General features: G+C 38.5%; 1 protein-coding gene across 1 annotated transcript in view; it reads left to right on the top strand.

Moving 5' to 3' along the window:
• Positions 1-18,414, top strand: part of GRM7 (glutamate metabotropic receptor 7) — an 888,187-nt gene that overhangs the window by 823,212 nt on the left and 46,561 nt on the right. The window contains exon 9 of the mRNA XM_037055712.1: positions 5,731-5,977. Within this exon, the coding sequence (XP_036911607.1) occupies positions 5,731-5,977 (247 nt within the window). The remainder of the gene's footprint in view (positions 1-5,730; positions 5,978-18,414) is intronic.

The following is an 18,414-nucleotide window of genomic DNA, read 5'->3' as shown; positions in this document are numbered from 1 at the left end:
ACCATAATAAACTCAAAATGCATAAAGAACATAAATATAAGCCATGATACCATAAAAGTCCTAGAGAAAAATATGAGCAATAAAATTTCAGATATCCCATGTAGCAATATTTTTGCCAGTATATCTTTTAGGGCAAGAGAAATAAAAGGGAAGAATAAATAAATGGGACTACATCAAATTAAAAAGCTTCTGCATGGTTAAAGAAACCATCACCAAAATGAAAAGGGAGCCAACCACATAGAAGAACATATTTGCCAATGCTACATCAGACAAGGGTTGAATCTCCAAAATATATAAAGAACTCATATGGCTCAACCAGAAAGATAAAAAATCCAACTAAAAATGGGCAAAAACCTGAATAGACCCTTTTCCAAAAAGAACATACAGGTGGTCCATAGGCATGAAATAACTGCTCAAAATAGTACATACTTATTAAAGACATCATTAGTAATGATGAGACTTGACAGACCTAGGCAGGCCTAGCAGGAATAGAAAATCACCAGGCAGAAAACTATACCATGGGATACAGCCTACCTGGGAAACTGCATGCCATCCTTACCCAGGACAGACAGATGGCCAGCTAAGATTGGGGTCTGGGGTCGGCCTATCCAGCATCACAGGATGCAGCTTTAACCCGAGGATAAGATGTAACAAGAACAATGGTCAGCAAAAATGGCACCCTCTAGTTAGCCTTGTACATTTTTTTCTTTACTTCTTTCTCTTCTATTCTTTGGACAGTATCAGAATATTCTGATTTTCAAAGTTTAAAACTTGTCACTATTGTAACTATTAAGAGCTTGCCTTGAAATATATCAAGATAATCTTCAACTAAACTGATTCTGAAACTTACACATAATAATTGGCAAATTTCAAAGTTTGCTCTAACAAGTTTTCAGATTTTTTGGTATTTTATCAATTGAAGGTTAGACAAGGAGAACTCTACTAATCTTAAGTGCTAGAACTACTTACAAAGCAACATTGGAATCTCACGATGAATTCACATTTTATCAATGATGTTTTAGGCCAAGATGAGAAAATGAATGCATTGACAGATTCAGGTGGGCTTTACTGGGTATTGAATTAAGCATATAAATGTATATATACTCTAAAAGTATATGTGCTGGTACATTTCAACCAGACAAAATATGAATAGGCATGTTGTTTTAGACATTATAACCCAGTTAATCAATAAGACATCTGTAAAAAGTGTAAAATATAAGAAAGTAGGTACAGAGGAAACCTTATCTTGAGATCTACACCCCAATGACCAAATAAAAAAATAAAGTAGTAGTCAGAAAGCAAATATTAGCAACCAACATTTTATGGAATTCTACTGAGCACTTTCCATATACTAATTGATTATATCTTTAAAAAATTACCATATGAGGTACAGACTATTGTTGTCTTCATTGTGTAAATAAGGAAACAGAGACAAAGGAGATATTTAGAGCCACGAATTCCATACATCGGACTTTAGGAAAATGACTGTGCTAGAATGTTGTGCAAAGCCTTTGACTCCTAATCCCTTGCCTAAGTGCTCTTTAGTTATATAAACTGGATTGTATGTGATGAATGTTAGAAAAGTCACATTCAACCAAGCAGCAGAAGCTGAATTCCGAAAATTCATCTGGGTTGATGATAAAATTAATACTTAATTGTCCAAATGTACAGAAATTCCAAGGCAGCCTGCATTCTTCTCACAGGCCTAGGCCTTGGGGAATTGACCAAGGCAGGGAGACATTTCTCCACAGTGGACGACAGCAGCAGGGGATCAGGCCCAGCTGAGGGCCAGCCCTGGGAAGAGGCTCGATCGCAGGAAAAACTGCACAAGTCCTCTGCTCTGATGGAAGGGTCCAATAACAACCACCAATGCCTTTGCAGCTCTGAAGAAATTATAAGGAAGGTAAAATAAAATGGTGTGAAAGACCCAAGATGAAACAGGTTATGCAGTTTTCAAAAAGCATCAGAATAGCTATGAGACTAAAAATAAATATGCTGCCATTTGCTAAAAGAATGTAAAAGGAGATGCTAGGATTAAAACTCAGATCTCAACACTGAGCCTCACACTGAATAGCAAACAAACAGTGACTTAGTTTCCCTCCTGCCCCTTAATGTGGTTGCATCGCTGTTGACCAGTACCTCAGGGATCCCTGTGAACAGGGGATCCTTCATATCTTCATACTTATTTTGCAGTACTTTTATAGTATAGCAGGTCCTCAAATAGTAGCATTTCAATCAATGCTGTTTTGTTACAATACTGATAAGATGCCCTAGGAACTTAACTCTCGTGTATATCCATTAGCCTGTGGTAAAATTGGTTTCATTATATTTTGTTTCTCTTAGTCACAAAACCTATTGATGACATTAAAAGAGGACTAGCTGTGCTCACATTCTGCTAGGTTCCATCTAAGCACTTTACAGACAGTGATTTATTTAATCACCAAGACAGCATCATGAGATAGATACAAACATTATCACCCACATTTATAGACACAGAAGCTGAGGCACAAAGACACAAAGTAATTAGTACAAAGTCATGGGACTAGCAAATGGAGCTCAACTCAGATAGGCTAGCTCTAAACTCCTCATTTTTTTAAATGCTCACCCAAGGTTATGCTTATTGATTTTAGTGAAAGAGAGAATGAACATGAGAGAGAGAGAGTGTGTGTGTGTGTGTGCGTGAGAGAGCGAGAGAGAGAGAGAACATTGATGTGAGAGAGAAACATTGATCCATTGCCTCCAATACACGCCCCGACCAGGAATCAAACCCGCAACCTCAGTATGTGCCCCAATTGGGAATCAAACCCATGACCTTTTTGGTATATGAGATGATGTTCCAACTAACTGAGGCACCCCGCCAGGGCTAAACTTTTCATTTTTAACCATTATGTTATGTAAAGAGGATTTAGGGGAGTAGGAATTTGATCAATACATTCATGTTGGTTCTCACATACTTCTGAAAGGTCACCAGAGACTGCAAAATTATCAAAAGAAAATAGCAAATTCTCAATGGGCTCTTGTTTGAGAATAGTGAAATGAAATGATCCATAAAATGAATATCATAGTTTTTTTAGTCTTATATTGCTAAGTAATTTTTGTTAAGAAATATATGCACATACACAAACATATGTAGAATAGCATATATAATCTATAGTTACACATAAACAATAAACAAACAAAAAATAAACTGTGAATGATTTCTTCAACTGCAAAATTTGTTTATGAGTAGAGAAAAAGGAGCAACACCCAAGACCCCAGCTCCCTCCTTACCCCTTCCTGGGACAGGCTGATCCACTTGCAAAGCTCTCATTAGCAGGGTGACAGCAGTGGTCACACAGCCACAGGGGGAGGAAGCAACATCACCGGGTTCACAAAGCCTTGGAACCATGTATAAGCTGGAAGGGCAGAATGGAGTTGAAAGTCTAACGCAGGGGCATCAAACTCAATTTCACTGGGGGCCACATCAGCCTCACGGTTGCCTTCAAAGGGCTGAAATAATTTTAGGACTGTACAAATGTAACTATGCCTTAAGAGTTAAGGAGTTGAAATTACATCTGGCCTTCTGAAGGCAACCACAAGGCTGATGTGGCCCCCGATGAAAATGAATTTGACACTCTGGTTTAAAGCTATTCTAGTAGGAAAAGATGAGCTTTTAAAAGATAGTCTAATTCACAATCAAGAGGATCATTACTTCAATATTGTTTTGTCCTCCTAGTTTGTATTTTATGTACTATACAGTTAGCAGCTGGCAGCTCCTTTAAACCATTCAGAAACATTCAAAATGTTTGCTGGAAAACTGTATTTCCTCCAGATGAGATGGCAAAGTCTTTTTTCATTCTTTTCACTTGGGCCTCAGTTTGAAGAAATAAGATCAGAAAGGTCCAGGCAGCCAGCAGGTCTTATGGAAATTTTTGCAGTATATTTAGAGAAAGGCTGTTTGACCATTCAGTCATAGGTAGGGAAAGGTGTCTGTCATACAAACACATGAGCCCATTCATCGCATATTTCTTAAGTGCCTACTGTTTGTCAACACTACAGACACAGGTTCCTGCCTTCATAGAACCTATGGCCTAGTGGGGGAGACAGACGTTTAAATAATCGGGGCAGCGGGACAATAAGTGCAAATAGGGATGAATGATGTAAAGAAAACTGCAGTTTTGGGGGGTGTGTACATTAAGGAGCAGACCTAGACTTTAGGAAGCCTGCATGGATTCTCTAAGAAGTATAAGAGGAACATTCCAAACAAAGGAAATCAAAAATAAAGTAGAAGTGTATATGGGCAACTATGAAGGCTCTGTGGTTGAGTGAGCCCAGCATCTTCAAGACCTGCAGAAGTGCCCCTATAGATGGTGCTCTGGGGAGGAAGGTCAGGGGACAGTGGTAGAGAATTAGTCTGCAAAAGTAGACAGGGGGCAGACCACAGGGGGCTTTGTTTAATCCATTAACAATAGGGATTTTATCCTCAGATCAATGCAAGGCATAGCTTCAGAAAACCATTACCAATACATTCTCAACCAACTAGGCTTTCCACTGTCATAGAAGGTCAGTACAGCTAGTCACTTGTTTAAAAATATATATTTTAAATTTATTTATCTACCTATTTGTTTATTTCTACTCTTATTGAGGTGTAATTGACAAATAAAAATTATATCCATTTAGGTTATATAACATAACTTGTTAAGATACACAATGTAATGATTTCATATTCATTGTAACATAACTACTACAATCAAATTAATTAACACATCCATCAACTTGCATTTAATCTAGCCTTTACAAATTGGGTAAAACACAAATATACCAAAATGTATTACAGGGTATGATTCTAGATCATGAGAGGAAACTTCATGAACACAGCTAGACCAAGACAAGTTGTCTGTAGTTTTTCTCTCACTGATCTGACATTTCCCTTCACTCTTCGACCTTCATCTTTGCAAATGTAGGCAAGACAGGGATTTAGTGCATTAAACAGTGAGTAGTTGCTCTACTGACTTCTCAAGGAAGCAAAAGGAGACAAGGACAGCTATGGGCACCATCCAAACCAGAAATAACCACAAATGCCAGAAGGATATTTTGCACCCTATTAGCAATTTGACAATGTAAAGATACTGAACAAGACGACATCCCTAGTTCTTGGTCCCTTGTCACTGGTGTTTTTAAAATCAGGATTAAGCAAGAAGGGCTTACTTTTCAGGGAAACTCAACTTACTACTTTGTAGGTATGGTAAAGGTGAAGCCTCTTGATAAATTATACAAGAGATATAATGACTTTTCAAATAACGTCCTGGAGTTTCTGTGTATCAAGAGGCAATACAGTATTAATCATTTTGTATAGGTATGGAGGATAAAAAAGTTTTCCTTACTCAACTCAAGGTTGCAAACTTCTATGATCACCACATCTTTGTATTCAATTGCCATTATGATTAAAGGTACTTCAAATCTAACTCTAGGTCCACCCTGAATTTCTGTGTAGGAGACTTCTCCAGGATAAGCATGTACATGGGTTCTCCCACTGGCATTCAAACAATAAATGTATGCATAAACTCTCCAATAATTGTTCAGAATCATTTTGTCTCGCTTTCTTTTCTTTTCTTTTTTTTTATCAGAAACCCCTAGCAATTGCTATGCTTTCTCTCCTAACCATAGTCATTCTTTACATCATGTTAAGTGTTCAGATCCCCTCTGCAGTCATTTGATTTGTAATAGTGTCTTGTGTGTTGTGTCTCCTAGCTCTACATACAAACTACCACACTTACAATCTCCATGAACCTAAGTGCATCAGTGGCGCTGGGGATGCTATACATGCCGAAAGTGTACATCATCATTTTCCACCCCGAACTCAATGTCCAGAAGCGGAAGCGGAGTTTCAAGGCAGTAGTCACAGCAGCCACCATGTCATCACGGCTGTCACACAAACCTAGTGACAGACCCAACGGTGAGGCAAAGACAGAACTCTGTGAAAACGTAGACCCAAACAGTAAGTAATTCTCCTTTCTTTCATCTTCCCACCCTGCATCAGAAGCTCTCAGAAACGTGGTGTGCACTTGCCTTTCTTTGAAGAAATACTGTAACCATTCTTGGGTTGGGTACAACTGACTGGGTTGCCTAGATGAGTGACATTTGTGCTTAAGAGTTCTGCCTTATTCTTGCCACCATTTTTTTTGCCCTGTTGGAAGAAGCTTTCAGAGGCACTGCTTCAGAAATGAGAAACTACCTTGTTCCTTGTCCTTTGGTCCCAAACCTTGCCACTGACATAAACACATTTGTTTCCCTCTTCCTGTTAGGAAGACTACTTCTTGTTAAGAAAACTTTAACACCTGATTGAACTTCAGCAGCAGGAATGAAATTAGAATATTTAATAATTTTGGAATCATAACTTATTTCCACTGGAACACAGCTATAAAGAAAGTTATGATTCTTTACTAAGTGAGCCTTCTATAATCAAAAACTTTGGCAAATTTTTATCCAAGCATACAGGCCCAGATACCATTGGTAACAGCATCCGCATGGGGGAAAGACATCTACTATGGCACTACAAAACAGTTCCATTCAATGAAAAACTAACTATTAAGGGTGGAATTATGGATTAAATGCCAGGTTTGATATGCTACCTGGCATATCTGTAACCTCAGGGCAGCCTTTGTTCAACCCTGCAAATAATTCCAAAGAAGATGGGCATAAAAATTAATCCAGAGGTTAACTGCATAGATCGCTAATGTTATTAACACTGGCAGAAGAGTAAATTTCAGATTAAAATGAAACTTCTAGGATTTGTTTTCTAGAAATTTTAGATCAGTTTCACATAGAATAAGTAGATACAAATATTCATGAAACTTCCTGATTCTAAAGTGGAGGGGGATTCCAGTTTTCCAGTAAGTTACTCTTGACATACTACTTTTCAGTTATGAGCCAATTTTTTTGTAGCCAGAAGTTTATTGCTAAGCAAAAAAAGTTCTTATTCTAAATGCTCTGAAGTAATCCTTTATGCTCGGTGGTAAGAGAGAGATCTTTACGGATCTTACAGTAGACATGAAGTTTGATCTTGACAAATATTATACAGAGATCTGTGATCTGGCCCATCTCCATTTCTAAATAGTTAGTTGAGTGAATATTATGAAACACTTCAAGACTATGTAGGTAAGGTAGCAAAGGCTTATTAATAACATGGTGGACTTCACTTTGACGTTTCAATTGAAGAGATTCTAGGACAAGGAGAGAGGAAGAAGAAGCATCACCCCAAGAGAAGGGAGAACCAGAGTGGGCAGAATGGATATACAGGCTCTGTCCTGGGTTTTCAGAGCAAATGGTCAATTGAGAAGAAGAGAACTCGATGGTGGATTGCTGTGGTATTTGATGTGATGTAAGAACAGGTTGAGACAGACCTGGGTTCAAATCCAAGCCACTCCACTTAATAGCTGTGTGACTTTGAGAATCACTGAGCTCTTATAAAGCTCCACATTTTCATGTATAAAATTGAAATAATAATATCTATGTTATAAGTGTCATAAAATAGGATGCATCTAGAAAGTAGTTGAACAATAAGGCATTAATTTCCTTCCATTCCTGAAAGGCAAAAATATTTGCCCAAAAGTATATTTCAGCATATTTTATTATATAGCTATAATGATGCAGTTAAAGGCATACTGAACATCACAAGTAAATGGAATAAATTCACAAAAAATATTTTCACAAACATGCCCTGGCTGGCATAGCTCAGTGGATTGAGTGCGGGCCTGTGAGCCAGACAATCGTGGTTCAATTCCCAGTCAGGGTATTGAACATGCCTGGGTTGCAGGCCAGTTCCCAGCGGGGGACACATGCGAGGCAACCATACATTGATATTTCTCTCCCTCTCTCCTTCCCTTCCCCTCTAAAGATAAATAAATAAAATCTTTAAAAAAATAATATTTTCACAAACATGCATATGTATGTATCTACTTATATGTATACCTGTATTAATCAATATACCTGCATTTATACTCCTGTAGAGTTTTATTCTAGAACCTCTTGTCAGATTTGCATTTCACAAAACATTTATCCTGGAGACAACCCAATAACAGTTTTACATTTATATCTGTACACACATATCCACACACACTTGGAATATGACCAAAATCAATAAGCAGAAAATATGGTCAAAAGTCTTATATATATTGGGAAAAAATTACCAAATTAGAATTTTTTAATTTGGGCAATTAATTCACTAGTACACTCTTAAAAATGATTAGTTTGAAACAACATTTTTACAGTTGTTAAGTTTTAATGGTTTGGTTATATCCCTGTTGAAACTGTTTGGGGTATGATAATGGTTGTTAAAATGCTAACAACCATTATATGCTAACTAACAATACTATTAATATTACTACTACTACTACTAATACATCAACTTAGCTATCCTTTGAAATGGGCATTATGTAGAATGTTGTTTGTGGACTGCCTTATTTCTTCCTGTGTAGAATGGGGTGTATCATTCTCATTTTACTGAGGAAACTGAGGCTTAACGAGATTAAGTGATGCTAACAGAGTCACACATCTAGTTAGCAGCAGCGGCTGGACTGAAACACAGGTCTGACTCCCAAATCCACGCTTGTTTCTCTTTGCTGCTGCTTCTTAGAACGTGAGTGGCATATCCTAATTCCAACAGAGTAATTACTTCTTCAGCTTCCTCCGTTGGTAATATAGCTTGCACATAAAGAATAATATGATGTGTTGTGGCAGACTCTTTAGTTAAATGTGCTGTGAAATGTATTATTGCTACGGTGCTGTCTATAATAACTAGAGTAACTCGAGCTCAAAGAAGGCTGCCCAGGTAGAGGCCTTGCCTACTAACTAAAAAATCCAAATACCTTATTACCTATGTCAGTGAAACTAATTGTTCCACTTGGAATTCACTGGGTGCCTTTCCCTTGAAAAAGTTTTGCTGACATTTGTCATTACTGTTGTTTTGGTGTTTATAAAATAGATAAATCAAATAAGTCTTTATCACATAATCAATACGGAAGATTTTGAAGAATTGATTTAATTCTGAATTTATATAGAGACTCCCAAAAACACCATAAATAATTTAACTAGATATTTTTTGAACCATAGGAGGAGATTCATGTACCTCCAAACATTGGGGTTTCTGACAGCCCAGCCCTTGAAGGTCCCGAAGAGGAATCTAAAGACATTATCCAGACAGAACCTTCTGCAAGGTCCTGCAGGGCCTTCTGCAATGCTGGAAACGCTATAGCCATATGCAGCTATTCAGCACTTGTGATATGGCCACTTAATAAGGAAAGGCCATTTTAAATTTACTTCATTTCAAAGAGTTTAAATTTGAATAGCCATCTGTGGCACAGCCACTATCGGAGAACACAGCTCTAGAAATTAATATTTGCCTTACCAGGCAAAGATTTCATTCTAGGATACTCAGCTTGAGCCCATATTAGAAACACACCCCAAATTTTAGTGGTGAGGCTAATTCAAAGCAAAGTTAACTTAAAGAAATGAAACATTCAAATGAGCTCAAAATGCAAACAAATTGTCATCTTAAATGATCCAGAGAGAGAGCCAATGAGGAAATAGTGACAGCGTAGGTAGCAAACACACCTGGAAAACCTGTCCTTGGCCACACACAGGTATATGTGTGAAGGCAAGAAGCAGTAGTGAAAACCTCAATCAATGAAAATACTCAACTAGACTATTCTGGTATGAAGGAACATTGTTACTATATCTTATTTAATGCCAAGTACAGTCAAATTTTCTTAAAATTCTAAACTTTGGTAACAGAGACAAAGAAATTATTTCCTGAAATGAAGCTATCTGGTTAAAAAGAGACAAGCTAAAGCACAGACCAGGTAGTTGGAGAATAGATGTGCCTTTCCAAAGGGGAAATTCCATACACTGTTCCCTGAGGGAGGGAACCTGAGAAGCCCAGTTTATAGTACGTGCTACAAAGTAAATAATGAACCAGAAATCTCCCCTTATTCATCATTGCTCTAAACACAGTCTCAATGTGTTTCAGTCTTCGGTGTTTTCATTTTTAACAGCTCTGCTCCCTCAATGCAGCTTGCCACTCGGTGCATGCACGCTTCTACTCATCCAAGTCCACACTGCAACTACATGTCTACATTAAAACAAATTTGCTTGTTGCCTCACTGTGAACACAGTCTGATTTATCCCCATGGGGTGCAATTTTCCTCTTAGGTTACTTCTTCAGCTAAAATGCCATTGTTTTAAAGAAAAAAAAAACTTCTTTCTGTATGGGATAAACCAAAGTATCTGTTCATTACTAACATATTAGATATTCGGATGCTTATGGTTTTGCACTGACTGCAAAACAGAAGACGGTATGGGATGTACCTCCGCTACTTACTGAATTTTTATTTATACAAACAAGGTTTATGTTGCAAGTAGATCAGAAAAGCCTTACTTGATTTGGATAGCTTTAGACCTGGCTACCATAATGCCTTCTCAACACTCTTTTTTAAGAATGAGTGCAACTCAAGCTCTGGTTCTTATTTCTGCATTCAGTGTTTGTCGAGTTGCCAGGTACCTTACCATTGGTGACTTGGCTATTGTATGTTCATGGCAAATGTGGAGATGTCAGGTAAGCAGGGGGCTTGATGGTGCTTGGGACTTGGCTCCTTGGTGGCCACCAGGACCCCTTTCTAGTTGGATGGATAATATTAATGGGGACAGCATGACTTTATTTAAATGAGTGGGTAAGGTCTGCTGCCTTCCTCATCTGGACTGGACAGAACCAGAAGATGCTTTGTGACTTATTTTCTGATCAGGTGCTCTCCTTGTAAAGAATGTCACTGTATAATGATAGGCAGCCCTAAGCTAGCTTTGTCCTAGACTACTATCCATTTGCTAAGCTAATGTCCCCAGGCAGTGCACAGAAACTCCTAAAGTTCCTGGGCTGTTTAGAGTTAGTTTACTCTGGAAAGTCAGCAGCAACTTCATGGATAGCTTGGGACATACTTCCTCCTTTGATGTGGAAGTGTGTGACTGAGTAATTGACCCTGAAATAGAGGTTGGACATAGATACTTCATAAAAGACTAGTCTATGAGCATGTTGTATGGTGAAGCACATTTTAGATGAACAATTTGCACCTAAAACAGAAAATCTTAAATAAGGTATATTACATATGAGTTGTTTCCTCATGCTGTTTTTGCTTTACTACCACTTTTGCATCTATAGTAAGGAAAGTATATAAAAAACTTGTGCTGTTCTCAGCAATTATTACATATAAAAGTTAAATGGTCAATATAAAAAGATATTCAATTCAAAAACACACACACAAAACCCTCAAAAACTGCTGGAAAATGGATGTGTGCATCAGCGCCTACATAAGTAGCAATGCCTAGAAAATTCTGGAACACATGCCTGTGCTCTGTAAATTTGTCATGGTTTTTGCTGTGTTTTTGTGCTGCTTCTTCATTTGTTAGCTCTCTAGCATTCTCAACATTATGCTATTTGCTTCATCCTTCTGGACTAACTGCGCAGGCTGGTCATCATACCTGGAGTAGGTTGAGAAAAAAAGGGATGGCAACAGGAAGCAAAGAACTCTTACCAGGTAGATAAATTACTTGGGGGCTGGTTCTTTCAACTGCTCCACTGCAAGCAAGTCAAACCAAACTGCCTTAACCCAAGAGGCACCAGTACTCCCATGTTCAGAGGTACCTGAATTGTGGTGAACTGGTCTACCAAAGGCAACAGAACCCACTGAAAGAGTGGGGGTAATGTCTATGGTCTCTATCGCAGCCTCTTGTCCAAAAGGAACAAAAAGAATAACAAGGAATATTGTTTGAACATTTATTTTATACATACCTATATATTTACTTTTCCTGTAGACTGTATACCACCAGTAAGAAAAAGTGTACAAAAGTCTGTTACTTGGTACACTATCCCACCAACAGTATAGCTTTTGCCTGCTTTTCAAAAGGTAAGAAAATCCAATTTTTATTTTTTGTGTGTGTTCTTGTCTTTACTGAGAGTTAAAAATGTTTCCACGAAAACTGTGCATGATTAACTGTAAATCTATCTATATGATGAAACGTATTTTCAAAGATGATCCGTTAGCTAAGTATGATGCAGGGAGCTGCTACGTCATGTGCCTGGTGCATTTTCTGGAGAACAGACGCATGAGCGTGTGCATCGGTCCTTTCTGAAAAGGTAGCCAATAATGGTGGAATTGGCACTGGGCATTCTGATGCATGCTCTACTTTAAAACTACCCATGGTGAGAGATTGCCTTTAAGTGTATGTTTTCACACCTGTTTTAGAAGGCAATTTTGAAAATTTACAAGTAGAGAGGGTGGATGTTTTATAAGCCTAATAAAAATGTTTGTTCTGGTTTATTTTTATTACATACAACCAAAGAAATGTATCCCTTCCTAGAAACAATGAATGTCCCAACCATCTTAAAACCAAAATGGTCTTAGTTTGTTCTTTGCAGCAAAGAAATGAAAAAGGGTTTGCTGGCTGGACTTGGTAATAATGTACTGACGATGATTTGTGGCTCATAGTTCTGCCTCACAGAAACACTGAACCAAATTCAGTCATTTCACAGAGCTGGAAAAGGTTCAATAAAAGATGATAAGAGTCTAAAAATGAGTTTCAACATTAGTTAAACCCACGAATTACCAATAAATACTGAGGGCATTCAAACTTAAAGCAAATGGTGAATGGTGTGGTCTGTGAACGGGACAGAGAATGGGCAGCCATAATAATGACTCATTACCACTGATGCTTATGTATTATTTGGGCTCTCACTAAAGGATATATGCTGTGGAGGAATGTTAGTATTAGTATTATTACCTCCCTGGTTCAGCCTGAGCAACATTATAACACAGTGGAAAACAACCCTTGATTTAGCAAGCATCTTTGTCCAGCTGGAGTCAGGGTATTCTGAACTGTGGGAAAATAAACAGCAAAAAACATGGAGTAAAGTTATTAAAATCATGTGGTGGCTTTGAATAAAATGTTCAAAAAAGTTCCATTTTGATCTCCTCTAAACCTCCTATTGTGCTGACAAAAACAGAGAGACGTCTCTCTGGACAAATTCCCAGAGAGAGAGAGAGAGCAGAGCAGTCATGTCATGGAGGGAGGGAATGCTGGTTCATAATGAGGGCTAGTCTCTCTCTTCTGTGTTTCTGACATGGGACTTTTATCAGATCATTGCTGTCTTCCATCTTTGCGTTTGTAATGGTATTCTAAGTACAAATAATGCCTTGCTCTTTTTAATCCATTTAGCACTGTAAAACAAGAGTACTTTCAAAGAGTAATTACATTTTCCGTTGATTTTAGATGGATGCCAGCAACTTAGTCTTTAATTTCAGACATACTGTTCACACAGTTATTTCCCTTTTCCCGATCAACTGATAGGGAAAAAGATCAACTGATCTGTCCTAGTTTTTAAATAGGGCATTCTCTTCTCCCAGTAACTATATAACTGTATTCCAGTGAGACTTCAAGTTTTTGCACTACAAGTGCTTGTCAAAATACTGCGGCTCATCACTTTAATGGTCCTTTTACAGGAGACTGCCTCAGAATAAATGAGAAAGAATGTTCTCTGGGTAAAAAATGATAGATTTAATCTCAATCCATTAAAAATTCTCTTTAGCTCCATTCTGAATTGATGCCTTTTGGTTTGAAGGGTGCAAGGTGAAAATGGTTTTCAGTCAATCTTTTAGTTAAAAAACTTCTGGGATGTGCTATTTAGAAGTAAACTTTTTGCTAGGATTATCTTGTTTCAAGGATTTGGATTAGCGCTCTATTTTTCTGCCAATTTAAAGGTGGCTTTACAAATTAATGATAAACATCAAACATAGATACTTAAAATAATAGGGAATGGAAATCAATTTACATTAAATTTATTCAAAGGAGGAACTGTATTACCTTGTTCAAATTACAGTGTGACCAGGAAGCTAGGGGTCACAATGAAACAAGGAAGGAAGCTTCATGTTATGTGTTCAAATCCACTTCTTTGTGGTTGTTTTCAGTGAGACAAAACGATAAGGAAAAACGTACCATTTCAAGAGTCAACGTCCATACTCCTGTGTTAGTAAGACTTCAGTTTCAGCCACCACACCCCAACAAAGGCACACCACATACAGCAAATCAGCACCTGTGTGCCGGCGTTTGAAAGAAGCAGGTTCAAACTGAGACAGAACGGAACCTGACCTGCTCTGCAAACGCGTTCCGTATGCTGCACTCAGCCAAGCAGTGCGGGGCGGGCACCCGCTGACTCGGCACTGACAGCAGCTTTTGTCTGAATGTTCATAAATTTTAAAACTGTTCAATCATTAGTGTTATCAATCTAGTGATACATTTATTTAAAAATGCAATTAAACAACAACACCAAAAAAAAATGTCCAACTAATCTCTATTATCCAGCAGGTGGAATCTAGAATCATTGCCAGGTTAAGAAAGAGACTGTTTTGTTAGGAAGTAAATTTTCAAACCTATATGTTCTGGCTTTAAAAACTTTAAGAGTTTAATTCTGTAAATACAGATATTTAACAGCCTTGAGTATTTTTTTTACAAAGTATGTCTTCCCAGGCAAGTACACTGGTTATAATTTATTTTACATTTCATTAATTTATTAAGTGGTATTATAAAAATCCATAATCTCTTATTTTCTATAAATACTATAATGGGGTCATTTCATGTTTTTAAGTTTTTGGAACTGTGCAATCGAACTGTGTGTCATGCCAGGGCTCTCTCTCCACTTTAACATTCAATGGATATTTCTGAGATAACTGGAGACTCCTTCAACTTAAAATCCATTTGAAGCTCCCTATAAGTACAGCAGAGCAAAGAATATGTTAGCTGGCCTTTGACATGAAATCACCTTAGAAATAAATGCAGCTATAAATCTTTTCGGCGTATTTCTTTCTGCTTAAGAGCTCTGTGAAATACCATTATTTCTCTCATCGGGGTTTGAGATCTCAGCAGCCTCAAAAACCAATTAATATTTGCCATCTCTGTTCTGCCACTTCAGTTTAATTTAAAGAATGGGATGAGAGTTCACATGGCTGAGATTTCTACTACTTCTTAGCATAAAAGAAACATACACACCATACCCCAAAGTCACAAAAACTGTATCAAATTTTACGTGTCATCACACCATCTGGCCAGAACTTGCTAAGGGAGTCAAAGGAACACTTGAGAAGCACTGGTCCCCTGGGTCAGCCTTGAAATGAGTAGGAATTGGGGACAGAAGTCAACAAGACCCGGAGGGAGTTCAGATCTGGTCAAAGACTTCAAGGTATGCAACAATAGTCCAGAATGACAGGGGCTCGTAGCAGAAGTGTGTACCGAGTGTTATTGAGCTCTGCATGGAGAGCATCACGTAGGAGCTGTTGTCTGAGCTGTTCTTAAAAGACAAAGGACTCCAGGCAGCCACGAAGAAAAGACACTTAACTCAGGAAACACTTTTCCAGAAAGAACCAGGAGAACAAAAGAATATGGTGTCCTAGGGCTAGAAAGCAGTTCTGTGGGGCAGAAGAACTAGGTTTTAAGACAGACAGGTTGGGGGGATGACACATGGGAAGCAGCCTGGGCACAGAGGGACCAAGTCATCTCTATTCTTGTGCCTTTAGTAGAGAGCCTGGCAAATAGCAGGTTCTCAGAAAATATGTGTGAAATGGAGTACAATACCTCACATACCAAAAGCTCATAGCCTCACCTAGAACATAGTACAAAAACAGTAAGTATCTAGTAAGTATTTATTATTAAGAAAACACTAAGCCTGCAGCTTCAGCAAGTGGAATTGTGTTCTTCCAGATCAAACTTCTAGGATAACAAACACTGCCCTGAAAAGGCAATTTCTGACCCTGATGTCACAGGTGTCATGACTATGCTGTAGTGTTTACATGCATCTCTTAACACTGACAGTCAGTGCTCTGTCTGCCCTTGTGTGATCGATGTCTCTTTTGATGAGTTAACCCCATGTGTAAAATCAGCCAAGTTTTATGCCTTTCTTTCCTGTTGTGGACCCTGGATATCTACACCACCTTCTTTCAAAGGGCAAATGGATCCTGAGTACTTTCTTTAAATGACTGTAAGTTCTAATTCAGAAAAAAATAATCCATCAGTGGTTTTCCAATTATTATCTGCATTTTCTTAGAGACTGGCATTAAGGACAGATTTTGTCTTGTAGGGCCCAAGCATCATTTACACTTATAAAGAAACAGTGTGGGTCCTAATCAAGGTCATTTAATCTCCACAATCTTTCTTGCTCCTAATTTCTGTGAATGAGCATCTTCTGAGGACTCAAGTGATGATGACTCTTATTTCTGCCTCCTAAGGACACATCTCAGCTTTGTGGATTTTTTTTTTTTTGGCTGTACAATGGAACTTGGATGCATTAACTTTCTCTAGGAATCAAAGGTAATCATCATTTCTCTTTATGATCCACATGAATATTCCGATTATTTTTTCTTTTCAAGTTTAAAATTAGTTTTGAATTTTCCTTATATTTCTGCCCTATTGCAGAGTAACCTCAGAGCACCCCAGTTTGCATAAAGAAGATTGACAAAATGTCTCCAGAGCCTGTTCTTGCTGAGCTGACCCAGACACTTGGAAGAATATGCCATGACTCAGCAACCCCACTTGCTGTAAGTGTTGGTCCAAGTATAGGCTATGACCTTGTGTGTGCTATTTCTCTTCTCTGGCTAAGAATAAAGACAAGTGGATCCAGGTCCTAGCCCTGGCTCTGATACTTGGGGTAGCATAAGCTTAATCACCTCATGGCCTTCTAAGTCACATTCTCTCTGATCTTCATTTTCCTCTAGGTTAAGGTGGGAGCAAATTTCCTTAAGGGGATACCATGGAAATGGCATGGGAACTGTAAACCAAAGCTACCCCTTATAAAGAGCTGAGTGGCCCTGGCTGGTATAGCTCAGTGGATTGAGCACGGGCCTGCGAACCAGATGATCGCGGTTTGATTCCCAGTCAGGGCACATGCTTGGGTTGCAGGCCAGTTTCCAGCAGGGGCCAGTTCTCTGCAGGGGATGCACGAGAAGCAACCATACATTGAAGTTTCTCTTCCTCTCTCCTTCCCTTCCCCTCTAAAAAGATAAATAAATAAAATATTTTTTTAAAAAAGAGCTGAGTGTACACAGGGTAGCATTGTTAGTCCTTACTTGTCCCTCCGTTTTAATTGGCTTTCCTTTCTCTTTTTTGTGTGTTTATATTTTTCTGAGTACCATAAGCCATCAAAGTTGGAAGGGATGATTTCTAGATTACCAGTGAGGACAGGCAACCTTTCCTTTATCTGTACAACAAGCTCTGTGTTTTGAAGTGGTTCACTGTGATCTTGTGATGGGTCATTAATAGTTTTTTGTCTCGGTGAAATTGACAGAGGAGGCTATCAGTCACTCAGCCAAGCTGCTGTGGGACAGCTAGGCTCATACCACCTGATATACGAACCACTCCCTGTGATTAACTTCGACAGGTAACTTCAGGCCGACTGGCAAGCTGAAGAGCATTTTAAGTACAAATAACAGTTCTGGGATATGTCTTGAGTGATAGGATAATGACTGAGTGCAAGGAGTCCTTTAATCTTGGCTTGTGAAACACATTTGGTTTCCTTTCGAGACCAGGATACAACAAAATCAATTAACAAAACCTCGCAAAGATCTTTGTCGATACTTTGAAGTTTGGTATTTTTCAAGCTTACTTCAAATACAGAACTCCATGGAGGACCAGGCCCATTCATCTCAGTCTTCAAAGGGCCTGGCAGGGTTCTCTACAGAAATTTAGTAATAATAGCAACAATATCAACTGAGATAAATGTACCATATTATCCCTACTGCTATAGATTTACAGAGTACTCAGCTACCCATTGAGACCATTCGTATTGTCCCACTTCCCATATGAGGAAACTGGCTCTGAGCTGTGGAGAAAGTTGCCAGAAACACACACCAGTGAGCAGCAGGGTGGATGCCTGAGCCGGGTCTTCTGGCCAGAGCCCCTTCTAATGAACATTTCTAAAAGTGAATGGAATAGGATAAAATATTTCAGTCTATAAAATCTTCCTAGTCAGCATTTATTGTTCTCATCAGTTGTTTCCTAAAGATGAGCTAAGGCCCTCCAGGTCTCCAAGGTTAACATCACAATCTGATTTCAGGGCCATTTTGGAATGAGAGATGTGCCCTCTTTTTGTTTTTGTTTGTTTTTCTCTTAATGATACTTCAGGTGATGAGACGACTGGATGCTCTTTCACCTACTCTCGTTTTGTTCTGGTGGTCTGAAAAATTAAAAAGTATAGTTTCTGCCTCAGAGAACGTGGCCTTCCAGAGCTGGAGATGTTTCACTCTTAAGACCTCACTGAAATCCACTGAATAACAATCGAGGCCCACTGCTCATTCAGGGCAAAGTGCAGCCCATTCACAGTTAAGACCACAAATTATCATATGT

The sequence above is a fragment of the Sturnira hondurensis genome, unplaced genomic scaffold, assembly GCF_014824575.4.
Source record: "Sturnira hondurensis isolate 20B ecotype Veracruz unplaced genomic scaffold, ASM1482457v3 Scaffold0008723, whole genome shotgun sequence".
Lineage (NCBI taxonomy): Eukaryota > Metazoa > Chordata > Mammalia > Chiroptera > Phyllostomidae > Sturnira > Sturnira hondurensis.
The sequence above is the reverse complement of the archived record's forward strand: the minus strand, read 5'-3'. Positions and strand labels throughout refer to the sequence as shown.